The 26257-nt window shown below is 38.3% G+C and overlaps 1 protein-coding gene and 1 pseudogene across 1 annotated transcript in view; one reads left to right on the plus strand and one right to left on the minus strand.

The window, feature by feature from the left end:
- HCN1 (hyperpolarization activated cyclic nucleotide gated potassium channel 1) overlaps positions 1-26257 on the minus strand; it is a 272628-nt gene that overhangs the window by 208591 nt on the left and 37780 nt on the right. The window contains exon 2 of the mRNA XM_036410483.2: positions 25493-25916. Coding sequence (XP_036266376.1) covers positions 25493-25916 — 424 coding nt within the window. The remainder of the gene's footprint in view (positions 1-25492; positions 25917-26257) is intronic.
- LOC118704057 lies at positions 12279-12352 on the plus strand (annotated as a pseudogene).

Consider the following 26257-nt stretch of genomic DNA (forward strand, 5'->3'; position numbering starts at 1 on the left):
CAGTGGAGAAACTCTGGCAAATACCACCTTAATCAAGTGATCAAGGTCAATGTCACCCAGGATAAGTCATGTTAATGTCATGTACCCCAATAGGATGTAATGAAAAGAATACTTCACTTCAGCCATAATCCAAGTCTAATCACAAGGAAAACTTCAGAAAAATAATTTTACAAAATGTCTGACCAGTATTCCTCAAAGCGTCCTTGTCATGAAAAAACTACAGAACAGTTCCTATCACTAATGGAGTGATGACTGACTGTGGGGTCCTGGGTGCTAGAATATGAAAAGGATGTGAAAAACTGGTGAAATGTAAATAAAGTCCAGTGGTTAATGATATTGTACCAGTGTATCTGGAAGTAAAGCTAGTTTCTTGCTTTTGAAAAGGGAACCATATGTTATGCAAAATGTTAATATTAGGGGAATCTGGGTGGAAGGTATATCTACTGTCTGCTAGTAGGAATGCTATCTACTATATTTACAACTCTTCTGTAAATTAAACATTATTTCAAAATCAAAAGTAAAAAAAAAAATTGGTATGAGAAGACAACTAAACTATAGAGAGCATGAAGGGACTAACTGAAGTGAGAAGAGTAAATCTGCATGACTATGACACCCATGCCAGTCAGTTCTCTGCTGTGCATATCACATTTTGCCATCAAAAGAGGGACAGGCTCAGAAACAAATTCACACACGAGATGACTGAGCAAATTTTATGCCCAAACTTCACATATGATCATAGTGACAGAAAACTCGCTAATTTCATTCAAATGTTCCCCCTTAACACTGGGACCCTTATAGTTTCTCTACCTGACACCTCTACAGAGCCTCAAATAATGAAGCAAATGAAGGCAGTGCAATGATCTATTCTTTCTTTCACTCAACCTATGGTTTATTGAGCATATATTATGTGCCAAACTTTAGGAGACTGGAACACACTGATGTTGTTTCAAGTTGAAGTAGATAACAGAGACCACCTCATCCAACCCCTGATTAGTCAGATGAGGAAACTGTCTCAGAGACCAAATGATTTAACCAAGGTCACACAGCAAGCTAAGGACTGAAGTAGACTGGAAATCAGGCTCTTTTTCAGCAACTTTCTTCTCAACACACACAGTGCTTCTAGCTCAAGGAGAAATACTGAGAAATGTATTGAAGGTGTTTGTTCTCTTTGAAACTAGGGGGAAAAAATTCCCCAATCTTTAAGGGTTATTTGAGATCACGATGATTATTTATTTAAAGAGCTCTTACTTCCAGCAACCTTTATTCCAGGAACTTGAAACTCACACTGTTTAATCATCAGAAAACCCTTGTTAGATAAATCGCATAATTGTTCTACTTCTCTTTTCCCACCCCAGAAGGAGAAACTCAGGTTTCAAAAGGTTAAATGTTTTCCTGAGCTCATTTAATGAGATAGTGACAAAGCTGAAAATAGAAGCCCCCGATTCCTCCTGTTTGCCTTATTTCACCTCCTGTATCACACTGAATTAATTTCCGTTTTTTTGTAGTGCTCTCACTATCAGGGAGAAGTGTTCTGAGTCCCTGTGAGGCATGGGCGATGGGGAAGCATGGAGCATTATTAAGTGCTTAATGCAACTGACAACAGGCACAGCATCAACGTTTTTTTTAAAGGATATTTTTACTGATTTCCTCTGATGATCAGGTTTCTTAGTGTCTCTGAACCTGAGTTTCCCCACCTATAACAGAAAAGAATAATACCTGCTTTTGAAGTCATTGTGTAGATTACTTGACATAATCAAATAATGGACATGCTAGCAAAATATCTGTATATACTAATTAGTTTTACTCCTATTTCCCTATCAGTATTAGACTTATATATCAAATTTAAAATATGAGCAAGAGTTATGTGCAGAACTAGGTAAATATGAATACGATAAAGGAAGAAATTAAATATTTGATAAATGATGTTTTCTGAAAACATTTTGAACATCACATAAGCGCAGATGCTGTGCCATAAAGTATAATGTATCAAACAATCTGAATCTTTTATTTGAAAACATATCATCTGGGACAGTATAAGTGAAATATTTTCCAGGCAGGTTAACTTAACAGAAATATTTGAACATTAATATTTGAATAAACTGAGCAGAAAAAAAATGTTTATTTTACTAACTAACATACAATTCACTAATTAGGACTAATTTTAGAATACCAATAAAGTATATTAAAAACAATTGTTTCTTATTTTAAAGTACATAGAATGAAGTATTTTAAAAATTTTACATATCTTGATCACTTCATGTTTTTCTTAACATTCACCCAAAGATTTCCTTCCATCTGGTAAGAATTATAAGCCATTTACTTCAATAGGTTAATCATCCCTCCTTTCAACTTTTAAACAATGAATTTATTTGAAAATCTAGTTTTTCATGAACAATTGAGGGGAAATTAAAATGAAATCTTAATAATTTCAAAGCTTCCAATTTTTAGTTGATTTTACTTCAAATGATATTTCCTTTGAAAAATACTGTGTGATTAAATTTCAAACTTATATATAATTGCTAAAAAGAAAGAAAATAATTAACATATAAATACCATGTAAAAGAGAACTTTAAAAAAATATATTTTTCACTGATTACTATGGGTCAGCCTGTGATGGGATGGTCCTAATTGATTAGTTGCCTTGATGAAAGGTAAAACATACTAATCATATTTCTCTTCAGAATCCATGATTAAAATCACAATTATATCCATATGCAGGCACTCATCTGTGCCTAATTTTAAAAAATGCACCTGTAGCAGAAAATTTTCTGCAAAAGGACAGAGCCAGCTGGAGAGACAATTAAGCCTGATTGGATGATTCAGCAATAAAAATAGGAAGTTAGCTGTATGAAAAGCATGAGCTACAAAGAACTAGAATGTCAAGACTGGGCTCCTTGAAAGAAAGACTAAGAAAGTGAAAATAAGTCCAAACAGTCTCTTCAATAGATGGCGATGGGAAAATTGGACAGATACATGCAAAAACATAAAAATAAAACTAGACCACCAACTTACATCATACACAAGAATAAACTCAAAATGGTTAAAACTTAACTGTAAGTCACAAAATCATACAAGAAAACATAGGTAGTAAAATCTCTGACATTTCTCATAGCTAGGGACCCCACTGGTGCATGAATCCATGTATAAGGCCTCTAGAAGATAATATCAATATATGAAATTATGATGAATGCTACGAAAAAAAATAAAACAGCAAGATGGATAGATAACACTGGGGAGGCGTTCACTGTTCTATAGGGTAATCATGGAAGATCTCACTCACAATTGACCTTTGAGTAGAGTTCTGAAAGATGTGACAGACTATCTGGTGGAAAAACATTCCCAATAAAAGGAAAGAGCTGGTGACAAAGCCATGAGTCAAGGGCATTAATAGAAAATTTCTTGGTGTGTCTAGAGGGAAGTAAACAGGCAGTATGATAGAGGACAAGGATATAGAGGGAACTGGGGAGTCAGAGATGGAGGACATGATGGGACTCTTCATGGGATTGGGAGCCATTGGAAGGTTTGGAGCCAGGAAGTGACCTTCTCTGACTTAGATTTTCAGAGGAATGCTCTGGCCGCTGTATGAAAATAAGCCCAAAGTGATACTGTTGTGATGAACCTATGTATTAATAACTGGAAAGGAGCAAAGGGAAAACCAAATATTCTAGGCATGCCCAGTAACACAATGAATGGACTAACAATGACAAACAGCCTGATGCTAAACAAAACCCAGCTTCACTATGGAATGGAAACTTTGGATATTGGTTTTGCTTTTAGCTCAACTGAGTCTCCTGCTGCATATCTTCAAGTCTAGAATAAGAGAAATGAAACTTTGGAAGCCCAAGGATGTAATTCCATGCAATTAAAAATCAATCATCCTCCCATGGGAATCTCAGAAAATTCTTTTTCTCCAGATATAATAAGGACCTGACCCCAGCATTCAGTGGGGAAAGTGATATCCCACTCCCACTAGCTTTGGAGAAGTCCCATCCACATTTCTCCAATAACAAAAGGGTGCAAGGGTAGAAGTAAATCACTTAGGAGGAGTTACAATAGCCCAGGTGGAAGGACAGGAGCTTGAAACAGATGGTACAGGTGGAACTAATTAGAAATGGTCAGATTCCAGGTCTGTTTTAAAATAGAGCCAAACGGATTGGATACAGGAAAGAACAATCAAGTAAGCAATGGGCTGGGGCTGCAAGGGAGGGCTGTCATTGACTATTGGAATGGGAAAAGTCACACTAGCATGGGCTACAGAGTAAGTGCCCTCATGGGAGAACTAGCTTTCAGTTTAAGAGGGGAAAAAAGTGAATGAAATGTTGAATGAAGAATTGGAGGTCAGAGGCATTTCCTTTGTAAGACCTTTAGAAACCAGGATGCGGGGAGGGGATAGAAAGGGGCAGGGGAGGAAGTCAGACTAGTGGGTGTGTGGACCCATCAGGGATGGAAAGCATGTGGCAGTCTGAGTCTTCCTGCCTTTGCAGAGGCAAGTGGGCTGTGGGCACACGGTGGGACGCCGGCTGGGGTCCACTGGTGATGAGTCCGTGAGTCAGCGCTGCAGGAAGTAGGTCACTTCCTGCCAGGAGCCCTGTTGCTCCCAGCTGATGGAGATGCACATGCTCTCTCTACCAAGATGCTGCATCTTTGGTTTTCGTCCTGGCAATGCTTGATCTATTTGAGGCACTGGGATACATGTCAGCATTAGGTAAGCACTTACCTGCATGCAGGATCAGTGAGCATTTACCTTCTTCATAGCAAGTACATCTATAAGGTAACTCACCCCAGTTCCCCCAGGCTTGTCTTATGCCCATGTTTTCAAAACACCTTACACCACTACTCTGTGCCTGCAATCTTATAGGGCTGTGTGTTTTTAACTCGTGAGGCTCTGTAATGAGTCAGATATGAGATGGGAAAACATACAGCGCTTGAGTTAAAAATTTTACCTCTAAAATCCAAGAATGCAAAACACTCAGCTGGGAAGCAGAAGAAGTTTTTTAAAGAGCTAAATTTACAAATTTTTGGAAGTAAAAAAGGGTATAGAAAAACATATCAGTAATATGTTCATAAAATATATCAATACAAGGCAAAGAAAATAAAATTGCAAAATTACATTGAGCTAAGTTTTGGGTACTTTGTGAAACATATTACTTTACTACAAACACTTAAACATGATAAAGAAATATTTCAATACATGATTAGACCACTATTGTGATTCATCTGTATAATTAATTATTTGTCTGGCCTTGTATACATATAAGGAATATTTACAACAGAAAGAAGAAAATTTGGAATGATACAGGCAAAAGTTTTGTATGTATGATTCAGACAATTCCTTCTATGTGCTGGGCCTTGTATTCAGGCCCTGTTCTGGGCTCTTTATAAATATAACTCATCCAATATTTATAACATTTCCAGAGTTATCTATTACCCTTACTATAAAGACAGAGAAATGGAGGCTCACAAAATTATAGAGCTCAAAAGATGCAGAAAATTTTTTTTTCAACCAGTTCTGAATATTGATGCAGAAATCACTGAACTGCCACAAGTAGCAGAGGCTGATCCCAGAAATCCTCCTTCAGCAATCACAACTGAGTGCTCACCCTGTGCAGGGTCCTATTTAAGTTCTGAGAATGCCATACGAATACAGAGGGGGTGTGTTCTGCTATAGACACAGAGCAACAAACCAGAAAGCAGAAAAGTAAAACCACTCCGAATGCCAACAAGGAAAGGCCCATCCTAGTGAGAAGGCGAGTGTAGAAGAATGGAAATAACTTCAGCTAAAGGTGTGCAGGAAGCACCTCTCTGAGAAGGGAGCATCTGAGCAAAGTTTGGAGACACCAAGAACACAAGCAACACACAACTTCCGAAGGAGGGCCCGCACTTCCAGGAACAGAAGTAAATCTTAGGAAGCCAGTGGGTAGTCTGTGAAGAGGGAGAGTCTCACAAGCTGAGTTTGGAGGGGTGTGCGGGGCCCAAATCAGGCAGGGTCCTGGTGGTCATGCTAAGGCATTTGGATGTGACCATAAGTTATTGGAAGGTTTTAATCAGAGGATTCAGAGGATGCTAGGTCCAATTTGGAAAAGAAAGGTAAAATAGCATCACAGGAAAGATTAGATAGGTAGTTAGGTAGATAGATAGATAGATAGATAGATAATAGATAGATAGATAGATAGATAGATAGATAGATAGAAGATAGATAAATAGATAGATATAATATATATGTAGATAATAATTTGCCTATATATGTGTGTGTGTGTGTGTGTGTGTGTGTGTGTGTAGATATAATATATATGCAGATAATCATTTGCCTACACTTCTATGCCAAATATATTTCTCAAAGTCAGGCGCTTAAGAGTTGATGCTGAGTAAGACGACTGTGCCTTCAGGCAGAAGGGAACACAGTTCTGTGATTCTGATTTCATCTTGTTCTTCCTCTCGATGACAGCTTTCCTTTGGTAGCTGACACTGAAATGCAGAGCTGTGCCATCAGCCTCTACCATGCCATGCGGCTGGAAGCTTCACATCTGAACCGCAGGGCTGGCTCCTCTCAGAGTGACAGATGTCATTTCTCTCCCAGAATAACCAGGGAATAAAAGCATGTGACCAGGGGCATCATGAAATATGAACACATCACGTTCTCGTTCACCCTCTTGATTGGCTTGAAACTGAGCTATCCCTCCAAGTGCTGCTCTGTGGACTGGCAAAGACATGGGGAGTTTTTCACGGATCTTGAGAATCAAGAGTTTTTCACCAACAGTGCTTCCTACATTTCCATGTGACACAAAATTGTAATAGTAGATGGCTGAATTTTGCTGTGTCCAAATAAAGAGCTAACTTATCTACCTTATGTCACACATGTGATTTAAGAAGAAAATAAACTCCTCATCTATGAAATAAAATCTAGGAACCACTGATTGAGAGCACAGAGTCACTAAAAGACCCAGCCTACCATGTGTGTGTGTTTATTGAATAATGTTTACCTTTCAGTAAAACGGGTTTGATGGCATCAAACTTACATTTACTTTAAGTGACAAGAGAGGCAATTAGGTTATTGGTTGCCATTATCGGTAAGTTTGGGTAGCAGAGGAATGTCATGCCATAATCCCAAATGTGGTATTTCTTAAAAGAGTCATCATTCCCTGGTTTCATAAGCCATGAACAAAGTATCAGTAATATTCTCAGTGTATCTGTGAAATGGTAGATACTGTTATTTAAATATATCGAGTTTTGTTTATGGAACCTATATAAGCTAGAGACAAAACGAATAACATATGGACAGCCACCAGAATACAAAACTGGCAAACTAGCAGCTTCTTGGACACTTCAGTCTATAAAAAGCACCAGAACATCTTTAGCATAAATATGCAATAAAATGCCAGTCAACTCGTGTTTCCAAACTTGGTACTTTATACTTCCCTTGGTGAAATAAATGTTGGCCCTATAATATCAAGGTAGAGAATACCAGGAGTGGAACTTCGAAACAGCAAACAAATTTTAAGAATACCTAAAAAGTTAGTGTCTCCTTAATGTCACTGAACATTTTTTAAAACATGTTTTATTGACTTTTTAGAGAAAGAGGAAAATAGAAGGATAGAAACATTGATATGAGAAAGAAACATCACCTATTAGCTGCCTCCTGCACGCCCCACACTGGGAACTGAGTTTGCAACCTGGAAATAGAACTGGGGACCACCTGGTTCATGATTCGACAACCACTGGGTCATACAAGCCAGGCTCACTGAGCATTTTTTATGACATATATGAGCTCACGGATGATCCAAAGCCTGACTCATTGGGAAGAGAAGATTGAAGGCTAGGCAAGGACAAGTCTGGAGAAGCTATTGAAGTTATCCACCTAGACTAATTCTCTACAGATGTGAAGGAGCTAAGACCAGAGGAAAGAAGTTAAAAATATTAGCTAATCTAAAGACCATTTCAGTTATGTGTTCACTAAAATAAATACAGATTTAAGAGCTATTGATAGAAGGATTATAAGGAAAATAATGCCTGAATAAACATAACATAACCATGGTGGAACCATTGTCAGTAGGATATGTTTTACAATTTCTCAAGGTTACTTAATGTTCATATTATTATTTATATTCCCTAATCATTTTTATTCTTGTTATGCTATAAAACTATCAATATTATATCACCTTGCCCAATCTGGGTCAGTGGTTAAAGCACTGGCCCACAGACCGAATGATTGAGATTCGATTCCCAGTCAAGAACTTGTACCTCAGTTGCAGGCCCATTCCCCAGCCCGATTAGGGTTCCTGCAGGTCAAGGCCCATGAGGAGGCAACCAATCGGTGTGTCTCTCTCATATAGCTCTTTCTCTCTCTCTCTCCCTCCCCCTTCCTCCCTCCCTTCCATTCTCTCTAAAAATCAATGGAAAAATATCCTCAGGGAAGGGAAAAAAAAAACACACAAACTATCATATCAAACAAAGGGCTTTGTGTGTCATAGTGTATGCACAATACTGTGAGGTTAAAGACTGAGCACCTGATGCAGATTCAGATATTTAAAGGAAGAAGGCTGTGGCTGCAGTTTCCTTTGAAATGTAGAGAACAAAAATCTGATAGGTGATTAGACAGTTACTGTCAGCAAAGTTAGTAGAATGTTAAAGAATCTAGGTGGTGGGTATATGTGTTCATTGTGAAATTTGGGATTTCTACTTACTTTTATTTTTTTTTAGAAAGTTTTTACAATACTTGTTTGCAAAAAGTTAAACTCTTAAAAAGAGCTGCTATTCTAGAAGAAACTAAGACAGGTGTTAATGGATAAGTCCACATGACTGCAGATGTGAAATGTCATATATCTTAACTCTTCAGATGGGTTCATTTGTTTCTACAAAGGGGCACCAAAAATGGTAGTTATAGTTTAACCAAGATCCATAAAAATATTTTTTTTCTGATTATTCCTTTTGTTTATTATACAACTTTAAAATATACTCCCTACCCTCACTGAATACATTTTATCCTGAAATTTTTGTACTGGCAGAACCATTTGATTGAGATTAGAACTACTCCTCAGGATCAGAAGGATGGAGTTAAGAATGAGCTAGAACTACATCAGTTCTGAAAATGCTTATTGATAATAAAAATGAAAACATAGTAAAGAAAATTCCTTTTAAAAGTATCAGTTTAAAAATGGAATGAAAACAACAACTGTAGCCTGGACTGTCATACTACCTCACGCTCCTTCCTTCTAAAAGCAATCAGTGACAGGTAAATAAATGCACTCTTATTCTACAGCTAGATGCCCGATGCATGAAATTCATGCAAGAGTAGGACTCCCTTCCCCCAGCTGCTGGCACAAGCTTCCTTCTGGCACCCTGAACCCGGCTTTTCCTCCAGCCGCCAGTAGGCACCTGGGGCCCGGGCTTCCCTCTCAGCCCTGGCTTCGTTCAGCAGGATGTCCAGTCTAATTAGCATATATTGCTTTTATTATTATATATAATAAAATTGTTAGCTGTTTGAATTAATAAAATGGGCTCTAGGCCACTTGAATATGTTTGGTATTCTTGGGAAAAGAGGCGTCAGCTGTCATGGGCCTCTTCCAGAGTGCCCGGGATGACAAACTGAACCCAGGTGTTACTTCGCATTGTGGCCAAGAATTATTTTTGGAACCCTTTGTCCACAAGAGGGGTAAGCCTTATGTTTGGCACACACATTGCCCACCTTGGGCGAACTGACTGCTGAAATTCATCCAAAGCTCTGCGGATCCCAGCGTAGAGGGCAGGACTAACTCACTACAGTTGTTAAAATTTAAAGGGCTATAATTTAAGCCTCCTCATGGCCCGTTAAGCACGCCACTGAGTAAGCAAGGTCACCTTAATGATCATCATGCACACATTTATTCTGCTTGCCTGGTCCTTCCATACAGACATCCTGCAGAAAGCAAATGATGCCATCGATCCCACCTGTGCTCCATCCATACATAACATAATTTTACGTTGCAAAAATGAGGAGGATCTTGTTCTTTCAAATATACCAGACCCTACTCTGAAAAGCAAAACCTCTCTATGAAATCTGATTGTCAAAACAAGGCATATCTCTGATTCTGCCCATAATGGAATAACAGGGACCAGGCTTCCCCTCCAGCTTTAAACCACCAGACAACCTGACAAACTGCAGGAAACAATGGTTTTCAGATCTGGGTCTAGGGATCACAAACGAATAAGCCCTAGAGGAAGAGGACAAATCAGGTGAGCCCTGACCATGCACCAGCTTTCTGCCTAGAGAGGACACAGTGCAGAGAAAGGGGATACAAAGGGAGCTCAGCAATCTCCATAGCTGAGCGGGAGGCTGAGAGTGAGAGTGCAGAGACAGGGAAGTCCTGCTGGCTGGGATTTGTATGGGGAAGTGCCAGCTGGAAGAGCTGCCCAGAGGGAAAGCTCCAAGGCCAGCAGAGGGCTCCCTTGGAGGCTGGCTGAGTACTGATCTGCCCAGGCTTGTGAAGTCACTACAAAGGCCAAGGAAAGAACCACCCAAAAAGAGTAGAAAAAAGAAAACACATAATGGAACAATAGGGAGTATTTTCACAAGTTTCATGAAAACCATCACCTAGAGATCCAAGGCACTCAACACACTTCAAGTAGAAGAAACATGGAGAAAACCACACTAAGGCACATAAAAATCAAACTGTTAACAAGCAATTATAAAGAGAAAATCTTAGCTGAAACCGGTTTGGCTCAGTGGTAGAGCTTCGGTCTGGACTGAAAGGTCCCAGGTTCGATTCCGGTCAAGGCATGTACGTTGGTTGCAGCACATCCCCGGTAGGGGGTGTGCAGGGGGCAACTGGTCGATGTTTCTCTCTCATCAATGTTTCTAGCTCTCTGTCTCTCTCCCCTCCTCTCTGTAAAATATCAATAAAATATATTTAAAAAAGAGAGAAAATCTTAAAAGCAGCCAGAGGAAAAACGTCATATGATGTCCAGTGAACAAATAAAAGAATGACATTTGTCCTCCCATCCATCAGAAACAAGGCAGGCAGAGAACAATCAAGTGGTATCTTCTTATCTAAACACAAAGTGTCTTCTTGGCATTCTACATGCAGCAGATATACTTCTCAAAAAAAACAGAACAAAATCCTGGCAGCCAGGCATACAAAGCAGAGACAATTCATCAACAGTACACCAGCACTACAAAATCTTGGAAGAGAAGGAAATTGATACCAGGCAGAAATTTGGATCTACACAAAGGAATGAAAAGCAATAGCAACAAGTTTAGAAAGCATTTTTCCCCTCTCTAAAAAATATCTTAAAAGAAAATTACCCATTGAAAGCAAAAAGAATTACCATATATTTGGGCATTTATAACAAAATATAAATATAGTAATATAATCATAGTAATTTATATCATATAGTAAATTGTATGATAATAAAACATGCTAATAATGGGACATTGGAAATACAGTATTTCAAATTTGTTATACTGTATATGAAATGGTACAATAATATTTGAATGTAGACTTTGGTAAATTAAACAGGAATATGGTAAGTCTTATAGCAACCATTGGGAAAAATGTAGACATGGTTACTAATTCAATAGTGGAGATAAAACGGGTTTGTTTTTTTTTTAATACAAAATTAGTATGAAAGGAGGCATGAGTATTGGAAAACAATAACAAAATATGCATGGGATCAATAGAAAACAATATCAAGATGATAGATATAAACCCAACTACAGCAATTTAAATGGTTTAAATTAGTTTATCAGATTTGACACACAAGCAAAAAGCAAGTTTTAACTATGTGGTGTCTACAAGATACACAGGTTGAAAATATAGCATGGAAAAACTATATCATACAGAAATTACCTACATAAAGGTCGAGTTGCTATATGATCATTTGGCATTGTCTACAGAGATGAAAAAAAGGTCATCTTATGAGAACAATCCAACAAAAGATACAAAAATCCTAACCATGGCTTCAAAGTATACATAGTAAAAACAAATAGAAGTGAAAGGAGGAATAGATAAATCAAAAATTATTGGATTGGGTATTTTAACATCCCTGGCTGACGAAATGCTAGAACAAGACAACTTGATAACATTGTTATTTGTCCTGACAACTATCCAACACTACAAACAACAGCAGAAAACACATCTTTTAAGTGCATATATAATACTCACTAATATGGACCTACTATGGAACATTAAACAAGGCTCAATAAATTGGAACAAAGCATAGATTAAAAAAAAATCAAGGTATAATAGTAGTACTATTTACCAAAAATAAGGTATAATAGTAGTACTATTTAAAAAAAAAATTGCATCGCTTCTCGGCCTTTTGGCTAAGATCAAGTGTAGTAAAAAAAAAAAAATTGCATTTGATTTTTAAATACTTTGAAAGTCAAAGTGTTTGAAAAATGAAGTCCAAATAAAAGTAATACATTTTAAGGAAAATAGATATATTATGCCACTCTTAACATCTAATTGTTTAATGCTTGCATTTCAAGTGTTCTCAAAATTTCAAGCATAATTAGTTTTCCTGGTAAGATAATTATCCTAATTATATCATACAGGCGTTGGCAAAAGTAAGTTTACTGCTGTGAGTACATGAAACTCAGAGATTATTCTTGTTTTATTAAATTATTGTATTATTTCCATACAAACAACTGTAAACCTACATCTGCTCATCCCCTTTAAATTCATCACACTTATTGTTCTCTATTTGATTGGGCAAAGGTCTATAAATTAGCATTGTAATTCATTTTAGGGTGGAGGATAGACAATTAAATTATGTAAATTTCCAACCACATTAAACTCACCTAAATCTGATGTTTGCCGGCTTGGAAATTGGTACATCCATAAATAGAATTATCCAAATTTCTATTAAGTATGAGCTCACTTAGAAAAACTAAATCAAATAAAGACTGCTTTGTAATTGATGCATCCAAGAAGCATCTCAGAGGTAGCCACCCAGGGTAGTGCCAGGTTTCTTTCATGCCCAAAGGCATGTCCATCAGCTCTCTCTGCACTTTGTAAGCTTAGGAGGGATGCCATGTGGTAGCACCACTATAGTTTGACCAAAACTATCCATGAGAAAAAAAATAATGAGATAACAAGCAGGTCCATGATTTTACTTTGAATAGATTCAAGTTTAATGCAAGTTAGTGACAGGCCAACTGAGTGACTGAGTCCAGACATAACTGCCTCCATCTCTCAACTATTTCCACTCTTGAAATGGGGCTAGTAAGCAAATGGCTCCAGTTATTTGCCTCCTAGGAACATGGTGGGATTGCTCTTCTTGATTCCTTGTGGCTGGGCGAGGACATGTGACAAATTTTGCCAAAGAGTTATAACAAGTGACATACATCACTTAGGGTCACATCATTTAATTGCCCATCAAGACTCCCGAGACTCTAAGGCCTAGAGCTTTCTATCCCTTGTGAAAAGGACTGACAAGGTCAAGAGAGAAGCTGCTTAGTCAGTTCCCACCCAGGTGTGAGGGGACAAGGAGCAGGGCCAGCAGCCTGCCACTGGTGGATAGGTAGAGGGAGCAATGAACAGGTCTGCTCTGGGGGAAGCTAGATATCTTGGGGCAATGATAACACTTTCAACACTGAAAAACAAAAGCAAAATGTTGTCTCCATAAAACCATTAACAACTCACAGACAACACCCTGGGGAATGCTGAATGGGGTTTCTAGAAACTTTTACAGCACAAGGCAAGCACTCTAAGGAAACCCTGTACAAATTTAATGACATCTTAATTTTCCTTTGTATCTTTAAGTTTGTAGTGTAACATGTTTTCATTACTGAACTGCAAGGAAAATATTTTCATTGCTTCTTAAGGAAAATGTTGTTTGGATTATGCTTTTCCTTTAGTAAATTTTTTAATAGCATAGTTTGGAAAATGTTTATAACTGTAAAATTCTGTCATATTTAAGTTATATTTTTTTAACCTGAAGTATTTAATTCAAGTAAGTATTTATGTCAAGTAAGATAATTAAATAATATAAAATCAAGTATGTTGAGTGGAGGTGGTACAGAATAACCAATTCGCTGTTGGTACTCATGTTACTAAATGCAGCTCAGTTGCTTCCTATCTACTAGAAATTGTCTACTCAGTAACTGTGATAATGCATTTTCTGGCTCAGAGTCTCATGCAAGAGCATCCAAACTACATGCAGAGTGAGAGAGCAAGAGAGACAGAATCTAGGTCCTTTTTTGCTAAATTCTCTTACTATAGAGTATGTAATATACATATGAAATTTAAGTATACTTGTTCTTCTTCCTAATAAACTTTCAACATTTAAGAATCATCCATTAATTTTGATAACTGGAAAGAAAGGAAAGGTTTTTCAGATTCCAACACGAGGAAGTCATTTTGTAATCTCAAAGAAGTATTAATATTATTTTAGATGAAATCGATTTTTTCGTTTGTAAAACTCAGCAAAGTTCACATTATAGGAAGCTTGGCATTAAGTAGCCCTTTCTGTTTCACTCTCTCATGACAGGACGGTAAATATCTGGCTCAGACACCACTCCCTGTGCTGCTCCATGAGTCCACTTTATGAACTGACAGTGGAGCTCTCTCCAACCCAGCTGACATGTCTTCAGAGAATCATGCTGGAAATCGTCCACGCAAGGATTTCCAAATTACAGCTGCTTACATGATTGTTGATTTCCTTTCTAACTCCTCCACTAGATTACAAATTCCCTTTTAGCTGCAGTTATTAATTATTCATTTTTGTAGTCTTATATGTAGGACAGTGCTCAGAATCTATAGGGTGGGCAATTAATCAATATTAAGTACTACATTTGAAGATAATATCAATACATGAAATTTGCAAATGAGAAGTGAGGAAAATATTTAACTACGTAGTTTCTTATTTTTATTTATAATCTATAGATAGTAATAAAAGCATAATATGCAAATCTACCAAATGACCAAACAGCAGAATGACCATTTGGACAAGCTTCCAGATGACCATGCTATGACATGCACTGGCACCAGGCCAGCCAAGGCAGGTGTAATTGGATTGGTTTGGGGGCCCCACCATCAACTCATGATTGTCCTGCAGAACGAGGCCCAGGCCACCCTCTGTGGGGAAATCACCTGGAGGCTCTTCAATCCATAGCCCCAAAGAGGGAGAACTAGGCCATTCTCTGTGCAGGGTGATCTATCATGGATTCCCAGCCAGGTGGGGGTGGGGGGACTCACTCTGCTGGGCGATAATCTGGGGGCTCCATGATCAATCTCCACAGAGGGAGGCCCAGAGCACCGGCCAACAACACTATGGTGCATGAGCAGGGCCAGCCAGCAATTGCCCTGCAGAGGGAGGCCCAGGCCAGCCAAGCAATCGCACCCCAGGCCTGTTGCCCACAGAGGGAGGCAACTGGTGGCAGGAGAGGAGGGGGAAGCTCACACAGAGGGCAAGCAGTGGCAGCGGCAGGGTCAGAGCCAACTTCCAGCAGCTATGGGGATGGAAAGTCCTGATAGGCCCTGATTACCATCCAGGCCTAGGAATCTTACCCGAGGGGCCCCAGATTGTGAGAGGGCCAGCCCCTCCCCCCACTCTGTGCACAAATGTCATGCATCGGGCCTCTAGTAGTCTATAATTATATATACAATGCCTAACTGGATATATAGAACTGTATGTTTAAGAAATGTGCTACTAACTAGAATTATTTAAAAAACAGTAGCATTTTGCTAACTTTCATCTGAAGCCATATAGTGATCTAATTTCAAGACACTGGAGATTCTTAGAACATCTGAAATAACAATTCACCTAAATGGAAAGGAAAGGATGATTTGGTTGGTAAAATTCCCAGCATTAACGCTTTGAAACATTGAAACATTCATCTTTGACATTGGTAATTGGGCGGAAGGGAAGGCAAAGTCTCCAGCAAAACTGAATTTTATTTATTTATTTATTTTTATCATTTGCTGGTGTCCTGTGTCTTCTCTGCATCCCTACTGAACTTCTCATATCCTGTTGGGACCCCACTCTGATACAAATGCACCTCTCACTCAAGTTGGGACACTCATATTCACTTATCTATGTCGTTTGCACAGAGACTTCCTCTCAGCTACTTGAGAATTACTTTCACTGCCTGTCAACCTATAGCCTACTAAGATGCTATCTCTGTAATTCCTTAGACTATATTTGAAGTTCCTAACAGATAATTTTTGTATCTGAGAAAGCCATAGACATATGAGAATCATTCCTCAATGGTGTTGTTAATGTCACAATTCCCAAGAAACCATGCCTGAGAGCAGAAATCTCATCAGTCACTTAGGACTTTAGAGTCCAATACACATCCGTGGGCCTTATAAGTCGGGAAAGTGAACACATATACTTCTTTTGGAATCCAGCCATCCATGTTCTTATATTATTCCAAAGTCAATAATTTATGGGAGCCTTCAATATCATAAGTCAACAAGATCTTTAATAACACTTTCTTAATAAATATATTAGCAATTTTTGATAATTTTGGTCCTTATAAAGTTACTAGAGGCCTGGTGGACAAATTCATGCATCAGTGAGGTCCCTCGGTGTGGTCTGTGGGATTGGGCCAAAACCAACTCTCCAACATTCCCTTTGGGGTCCTGGATTGCAAGAGGGCATACGTCAGGCCGAGGGACAACACCAGTGCATGATCAGAGGAACCTTGGATCCAGGGAGGAACCTTGGATCCAGGGAGGAACTGTGGGAAGGCTCCAGGGCGTGTCTGGCCCATCTTGTTCAGTCCCAATTGTCCAGACCCCAGCAGCAAGCTAACCTCCTGGTTGGAGTGTCTTCCCCCTGGTGGTCAGTGCACATCATAGTGAGTAATTGAGCAGCCTTAGCATACCATTAGCATATTACACTTTGATTGGTGGATTGGGTGATCAGACACTTAGCATATTAGGCTTTTATAATATAGGATTTTGCTTTTATAACAAACATATGCTGAGGGGGATAGGAGCGGTAACCCTCCCCCAGGTTAGGACTATCTAAGGTCCTTCTCTTCAGTGTCATGGAGACAAGCACATTCTCACAGGGCAGAACTGCTTCCCACTGAACTGCAACCTCCACAACATTAGTGATTCTCCAAACAGGATTGTTAGAGCCCCGTAGGTAGTTACAGCACTGGGATTCTAAATTTCAAAGCTCTCACTGCTACCTTTTATTCTCTGGTCTGACCCAGAATATTGAGGAAGATGAAGATTTCATTCTTTCAAAACTACTCTGGGGGGAAAAAAATCCGTAAAATAATTTGACTGTTTAATTACATCTTACATTAATATGCTCTCTGGACTTTTAATTTTAGAGTTTATGAAGCACTATAAATGAATGTCCTCTTTGATTTTTAAAGCAACCATATAATCCAAGGGAAAGCCATCATCCACATTTTTAAAATGAGAGAAAAATGTCCACAGAAGGTATTTCTAACTTTCACTCCAATTAGCTGAATTCCCTTTTATTTTATATGTTCACTCATCTCCACAACAGTAAGGACAAAAAGAGCAGCACACTAAGATAATCAGCATTATTGCAAGCATTCCTTCTGATGACCAATCTTTATAGGAAAACACTCCTGACAGATAAGATTATCTCAGAATAGATACTATTGGCTTACTTCACAACTGCTTTAAAAGACATGGAACCCTGGGACTAGTTTCCAGAATCCTTCCTCAAAGTCTACTTTCACTTTAAGATGTAATAAGAAAAAAAAGATTTTGACTTTCTTAAAAAAAAAATGGCCTAAATGGCAGACTTAACTCAAAATAGCCATCAGAATTATATAACCAACCAAATGCATTTCTTTTTCACACTTAAGACAGGAGTCCTCTCATAAGAAATCTAAAGTGCATACATCAGCAAGACAAAAAGAGAAGTCAAAGTAGGTCTTTCTCTGTGCAAATGAAGGATCTACTTTGATTTGTTCTTTGAATTTTCATAACAATTACAATGTTTTATAAAGCACTTTTTGTGACAACTTCTGATATATTTCAATGACTATGCTTTGCCCAATGAAATATGAATCAACTACTACTTTTAACATAAGGCAAGCCTAATTTTGCTTCCCAAAATATTTCGAATAAGTAAAACATACTTTTGACTTGGATCTAACTAAAATGAAAGACTGATTTGTTAAAAACTGACACAATTACCAGCCCAATGATTAGGTAATTAGGCTCAACAGTTCCTGCAAAGATGAGATTAACTTTACCTCCTTGTTTATAACAACAAAATATTCTTGGGCACCACTGTACCACTTTCAGTGATGTCATGCCTCATCACACCTGCATTGTTTGTAGGTGGTATACAAGACCAATCAACTTGACCAGTCCAACTGAGGTCATTCCCCAGGGATTAAAGTAACACATGCTTATTATGGAACATTCTGGCAGTTGAACCAGAATCACATCATAAATCATGTGTCCATTCGTGACGAACCAATGACATTCCCAATTTGTACACCACTAGCACATAGATGAGTCCCCAATGGCAGTAGTCATAATACATGCTGTATCTGCAAACTCAATGAAGGGGAAATCTGAGACATTTACCCAGACACGTTAGTGAAGTGTAAGACAGAATGCATTTTGTCCTAAATGTTGTCTGATTCATTTATTGCTTCAATTCCTCATGTGGTATATTTTGTGTAGAAAACAATACAAAATAGCATTTGTAATACTTCCAATATTCCCTGAGAAGAAATAGAACATAATGAACTTGAGGAGCTCAGCAGCTGTCTTTCTGGGGATATCATCGCCATGAATATTGGAGGCGTGGGGTTACATCGTTTTGAAACTTGGGATACAAGTCTGGGGGTTTTCAACATAGAGCCAGGGAAATATACAAAATATGCAAAACAGGGACATAGACTGGACCAATCACAAAGCATTAAAAAGTCTAATATTTTAATCTGGAAGCAATTTTAAAGTTGATCTGATAACTTTGGCATGAAACTGGGATTTCCATGTGAAAAGCACTGGGCTATACAGATCTGCCACAGGGCCCTGACCAAGAACATTCATAAAAGTATGTATCTTACTTCTATCACACATACATACCCACACCACACATTATTTATCAACATTATCAATTTCTCCTTAGTTGTCTTGACCTAACATTTCATATCCAAATAGATCCCATCACATTGTACCTTACAATTTCAGGATATCTGCTAAAATACATTAAAAAGCACACAGTATACTATTGAAAACAATTCTCACAGAATATAAATGACTCTGCAGAAGGAACTTAACAGTGTTCCATCTGAGAAGAAATTATAGATATAACAAATAATTTTTTATCTATATGACAATCTGAAGTCATCTATTTTATGTAGACATCAATAATCAAGCAATTAAGTGATTATGAAGCAGAATAAATGAATAATTTCAAAGTAGACAGTGCTGGCATCTTAGAATCCTAAAGTAACATTACCAATAGAGGACATCTAGTGGTTTTTTAGCAGAATCAATATTAGCCTACCAAAAATATTTACATACCCACACACACACACACACTCACACACACACACACACACAGACCATAATGATAATTTCAGTAGGTGGGCTAATCAGAGAAAGATGATATCAGGATCTTATTTTTCTACACAAAGGCGCACATCAACTTATGTATCACAAATAATTTTCATGTATCTCATTTAATTTAAACTTCACAATGTTCTATTAAGTTTTAGTCATGAATCACTCACTTTAAATACTTCCACCCAGATAAAATAGAAAATTTAAGGCACAATTTTAATAAACACACATAAATACTAAGTTCTAGTATAGGATCCAATTCACCACCACCACATTTTGGTGGTTAGAAATACTAATCTCAAATATAATTATATCACAATATTATAATTATGTTAATATCATATTAATGTCAAATATAATTGATATTTAAATTATAAAGCTGACAAAATAAACTTTGTATATGTCCTGTTCATATTTTATTTTATACAAACACTGCAAGGCCAAGTATACATGGCAGGGATATCTAGAAAAGTATCCTGCTTCACACTAGCTGTATATATAAAACACAAGTGAGTGATAACTCTCTCCTGACTTCTCCTTAGCTCCAACCCTCCTCACTCTCTGCATTCTCCATGTAAATCCCCTGCCTACTCTGCCTCAGGGACACCTTACTGAGGAAGTCTGCCATCAGCACAAACTCCTGTCTGCACCTCCCAATGCACCACCTTACTGCCTCGGTTCTGGAGGTTCGGGACTGCTGGGCTGGGCTGCCTTCCTGGAATGTGCTCTTCTGCTCTCATTTTGCCAAGCCAGGTATTAGGGACTCCAGCTCTGAGCCTCATTCAAGCATGTCTGAAGCTTTCTTCTTGTGCAGAGAAAGCTCTGTTGTTCCCTCCAAATAAATATATTCATGTGTGTATGTCTCTGTGTGTGTGACATATAATTGATTTCAGAGAGGAAGGGAGAGGGAGAAGGAGAGATAGAAGCATCAATGATGAGAAACAATTATTGACTGGCTGAGTCTTGCACATCTCCTGATGGGGATCAAGCTCACAACCCTAGCATATGCCCTGTCCTGTAATCCAACCATGACTTCCTGGTTCACGGATCAACATTCAACCACTGGGCCACACGAGCCAGCATCACTCCCTTCTTTATGCAACCATTTACCACACCATCTGCGATTATGTCTATTTTTCCTACAAAGCTGGGGAATGCTTTGTATTCTTACGTGCAGTATCTGCAAACAGAAGCTACTTAGTCCATGCTTGGGAGTGAAGAATGGATATTCCCTTGCAATTACCTCATGAACTTAGTGCATGGAGAACTGCTAGTGGACAGGCAGGCTCTGTGTTTAGAACTCTGTAACTGTGTACAAGCAGATGCAATGGCAAAACTTGGCACTGACTCTTCCCCATAGACATCTATGTCCATCAAAAGAAAAGGAACATGCATCCAAGCAAGCATCAGCAGCCAAGCAATCACAGAACAAATGCAAGCAGAGCCAGTAGACCTGCTCACAGGAGAGGGACTGACAATGTAAACTTTTTTCTGGAAATAAGTTTAAGTCTACTTTTTTAAGGGAGTCATGGAAAAAGAAAGGCTTTCTAAATCTGAGGTGTGGCACATGCAAAGTTACAGAAGCAGAAAGAACCATTCTCTGCAAGAGGCATTGTAAACAAAAACAAAAAAAGACACAAAAATCAGGAAGGAGTCCTTGGGTGCAAACAGGAAGTGACACGGTTGAGACAGGGGCTGGTTGGCTGAGGAGCCTTTAAGGCACAGTGAAGAAACACAGATTTGATGTGATGGGCAACAGGGATGTAAGTTCTCTACACCCCAAAGAGGGCAGCTTTAGAGAAAGAATGGTGCTTGCTCATGGCAAGCTTTGGAATACTTAAAAAATGGAAGTAGTTACAGTATGTGTTGTGTAATTGTAGAGAGGCAATTCACAGCAAGGGTTTGTTTCTAATATCAACCAGATAGAATGTTAAAATTAACCAAAGACAGAAACTGCGATCTGAATTAGCTCCCTGTGGAATAAATTTCCTGATTAACTCTCGCTGTTAAACATCATCTGCTTATCAATTTGTCTCTCAGCCTGCATAAAAATCTAATATCGATTGCTTGCAGAAAATTGTGATGTCCCAGACACATTACTCATCCGAAATTGCTATAGACGTGTACAAAGATGGAAACCACAAGCCCTCCTTCTTGCCCCAGGATGGATTGAGTTCATTGCCATGGGTCTGAAATCTATGCAAGGAAGGCAGAAGGAATAGTAGATGAGGAACAAGAAAGCAAACATTACAGATATGTGTTCCAAAGGCTTAGTTATGATACAAGCATCATGCCTGTCTCACACTATTTTGTTCATTGCCCACAGCCTTCAATCCTAAAAACAGATAACCTCTATAGAATAGTATTTTTCTTTTCAATTGTTTTTCCAATATCTAATAATGTCAGAGATCATCCAATTTCGACAAAAAACAAACAAACAAACAAAAAACCAACAACAACCCAATGGGCCAGGCAGCATTCAAGGTTCCTAGGACTCTTCACCTTCACTAACTAAATAATCTCCCACCTACTAAACTCTTAATCTTCCTTTATCTCTTCAGTGGCTTGCGAGGGCTAACAATTGTTAATATTCCATTTAATTTCCAAGGATTTCCTCCCCATATGTCTCCCTCAGGAGGATCACTGAGAATGGGTCACCCTGTGATAGGCTATAGTAGAGCATTCTGCCACGGGTCACTGACTTTATTTGAAATAGAATGATAAATCAATGCTGAATGAAAGAAATGAATTTCAAAAAGCCAAACTATAAGACAGATACGCCTCAGATTTCTAGAGATGAGAGAAAGAGGCACTTTCTGGCCTGATTTATTGAAATAATTGTTCCAGATTTTTACTTCACCTGACGATATATACATGCAGTGTCATGAAACTTTACACTGAAAATATCACGTGGAGGGAGTTCTATTTTTGCATCTTAAAGCCACTGATCTTATAATTGTCTTATGTAAACCTCGTCCCTCCTGACTTCTTAACGCCACGTGTTTCACAAATCTGTTGGCCAAACAGCTTTTTCCTGTACAGTAGCCACGGCATTCAACTTTAGTCATGATAGTAACATAAGGACTAAGTTTTAAAGTTTCTCCATTTCATTCACGAGTTCTCTAATTTATCTGGCTTTGAGGCTTCTTGTTGTTTTTCAGAGAACTAATTCAGACCAGAAAACACACACACACACACACACACACACACACACACGCACACACACGCACAAAACATGTATCACTGAAGACCAAAGCACTTCCTATAGAAGGCAGCTGCGTTCCTTGGAAATGACTCAGTTAGAACAAGAGCAGTTTCCAGACTTCACGCATTACTTCCTCAAATTTGCTGAATTTAGCACCAGCCAGCTTGGTACTCAAACACCCAGAATTCAGAGACATGTGGGTGAGCTCACATCTTCCTGCACAGTCTCATTCTACACCCTCCCAGGGCGACGGCTGCCAAGCTATTTGTTGTGTTCCTACTTGTAAACACATCCTTGTGGCATTTATCAAAACCAGGTAGAGATTTGCCAGACTGGAACCATGTAAGATCCTTTGTGATTTTGGTTTGAATCATGTAGGGGGTGAGGTCATGAATACATATTAAATTTTAAATTAATCATGACTGCCTCTTCCCTGTTTAGCAGGATTACTAACAGGCACTAGATATCCATGATGTGTGTGATAGCATATAATCAAGGAAACATTCTTCAGTTAAACGAGCTTATGGTTCATTTATTATCAAGGTCATTTATTTATACAAAAGAACCTGCCAACTCACAGCTCTGGCCGGAGTGTGTTTGGTTACCAAATGCCTGTAAGTGTATACCAAATTGCATTTCTCAGTCACGGTGGCCCAGAGCATGAATCATACATAGCATGGCATCTATACAGCACCATCAAGGTATAAAAATCCAGGTGCCTGTGACCGCTGCCAGATGTCGGAGGACATCCCTTTTAGTGAGTGTCCTCTGTGCCCACGTGGCTGCTTTTTCATCCGACAGGCCACCATCTGTTCCCCCTGATGCTGTTCTCCAGGGTAACTGGGTTAAAACTACAAGACGCTGAGAAGCAGTTGCACTGCCGACTGCATTTTTAACTGACTGGGCATTTGTCTCAGTGACTCTTCATTACACGGGCTAGCCATTAATATTGTTTGTGAAACCATGTTTTAAGAGGTAAATGTTCAACAACATTTTTAAAATATATTTGTATTGATTTCAGAGAGAAAAGGAGAGGGAGAGATAGAAACATCAATGATGCAAGAGAACCATTGATGGGCTGCTTTCCGCACACCCCTTACCAATCCAGCCTGTTACCCTGGCATGTGCCCTGACCAGGAATTGAACCATGACCTCCTGGTTATTTAATTGGACTATTCATCTACAATTTGTATTTAATACATAAAATCATTGGATATTAAGGTATTTGTCATTAGAAGAGTGCACATAGGTTACAGCAAGAAGCGAGAAGGTTTTGTGGTTAAGGGCATTGCCTCTGGAGTTGAACTGCCAAGGTTAGAATCCCAGCCCGCCTGTTACTATGAATCTGGGCAAGCTACCAGTCACCGGGAAGATTTAGTAGAGTCAAATATATTACCTGTCATATAATAATTCCCCAATAAACATTAGCTATTATCCATAATCATCTTGGTCTGATATCAATTTCAAATTGGTATAATAAAGTTTGAGAACCAAACATTTATTGCATCTCAGAGAGAATGTACTACACAGACACAGATGAATCCAATCTCTCAAATGTGCTTCACTGGATTTTAAATATAACTCATATCCATATTTTAGGAACCATCCATTCTCAGCCTCTTCAGCAATGTCTCACACAGTGTGCATGATCACATGGCATTTCCTGAAATCCTAGGCACCGAAACGCCATTGACAAGCACACACACAACATGGCTGAGGCCCCAAAGGAAGCAGAGCTGGTGCTCACGGAAGTTCCATTTCCCGACTCGTCTAAACCTAAATTCCAAAGCACAATTCATCCTAAAAATGCTAAAATGAATCGCTGTAATGAGTAAAGCGACAATTTATAGCAAGTATATTGTTTTCTTGAATGCAGATTTAGACACTCTCAAAGCATTTTCAACCTTCAATAAAACTCAGGTGATAATTTACAAAGGTAGACTGGGAAGGAAAAGAAAGTTAAGATGTTTAATACTCAGACTCTGGGAGCAGGGACGTGAACTCCTTTGTGTGGAATGGAACAATTCCCTCAGATCTAAGAAACTCCGCTGCCGAGCCCTCTCCAGTCAACAGACTGCCTGGGAACAAAGTTGGCCCTAGTCAGCAAAATACTGGCCAGATTGACTGCATTTACCCACCTTATGTATTAATTTTCCTCCTGGGTATGCTGTTTTTCAGTATTATGAAATGAACTAATAGGGAGAAACTAGCATAATTAATCACATGCAAAGCAAAACAAAGAGCAAAATTAATATGCTGAAATCACTCTTCACATATGTAACTTGGAAACATCCCCAAAATCTGTTCTCTTCAAACACAAATTCTCTGAAATATCAATATTACAGGAAACATACAATATAACAGATTATCTCCTAGAGCTAATGATAAAACTAGATTAGCAAATAGACCCTCCACATCTTTGTCAAATATTGTCCTTGGTGCATTCACATCAGATTAAAAAAAAGAGAGAGAGCCATTCATGAAGAAGGAAGGGTTGCATTGATTTGAATAAAAAGTTTTTGCTTAAAGTGGGATTGTTAGGAAACAACTAAATTAATATAAAACGATAGTTTTAAAATAACAAATTTCTTTTCAGTTCATTCAAATCTAATATTTAACTATATATTTTAAAAATACACATGTATCACTTACATACCAAATAATAAATAAATATTTTCTCCTCGAACTTCACAAACTAATATATATATATAGATTAGTCGTTCATTTTAAAATAGCTGTCATTAACAATATGATCACATAGTGACTTTAAAAAGTAAAATAGATGTCTTACCTCCTCCCACTGATGTATGTATCTAATTAATCTTGAAAGTCGCAATAAACGCAAGAGACTGAGAATTTTTGTAAACCTCACGATGCGAAGTGCTCTGGCTGTCTTGTAAACTTCTGAATCCATTCCCTTTTCTACGATGAGGAAGATATAATCCACTGGGATTGATGAGATGAAGTCCACCACAAACCAGCTCTTTAAATAATTCATCTTGATCACTTTAGGGTCCAGGATGATTTCAGAGCTGTCTTCATTGACAGTCCCAGTCCTAAAATTCATGATCAGGTCCAAGAGGAACACTGTGTCTGAGGCCACATTGAAAATAATCCAGGGTGTTGTTGTTTGTTCTGTGAAGAACGTGATTCCAACAGGTATGATGACCAGATTGCCAACCATCATTATAAGCATTATTAAATCCCAGTAAAACCTACAAGGAATAAAACAATCAGATTTTTAGATGCAGGCAGCAACCAGACCATTTTCTCCCCTCTGCCCCCCATAAAAGTTATTACTGATTTGTGGTTAATAAAATGAGTGAGAGAACAAAGTGTTGGTCTTAGAAAAAAGGTAATTAACTCCTTCCATGGCCAAAAATTTAAATCTAAGTAAAATTAATATATTCCTAAAGGAAGCTATTGTAACTGAAAAGTTCAAAAAATTATTTGATATCAAGTGTTATAGAAATAAATTAAAAAAACACCCATAACCCCATTTATCTGGTAAATACCTCCCCAAACAAACAAACAAACAAACAAAACACCCTCCCTA

Source organism: Pipistrellus kuhlii, unplaced genomic scaffold (assembly GCF_014108245.1).
Source record: "Pipistrellus kuhlii isolate mPipKuh1 unplaced genomic scaffold, mPipKuh1.p scaffold_m20_p_4, whole genome shotgun sequence".
Taxonomy (NCBI): Eukaryota; Metazoa; Chordata; class Mammalia; order Chiroptera; family Vespertilionidae; genus Pipistrellus; species Pipistrellus kuhlii.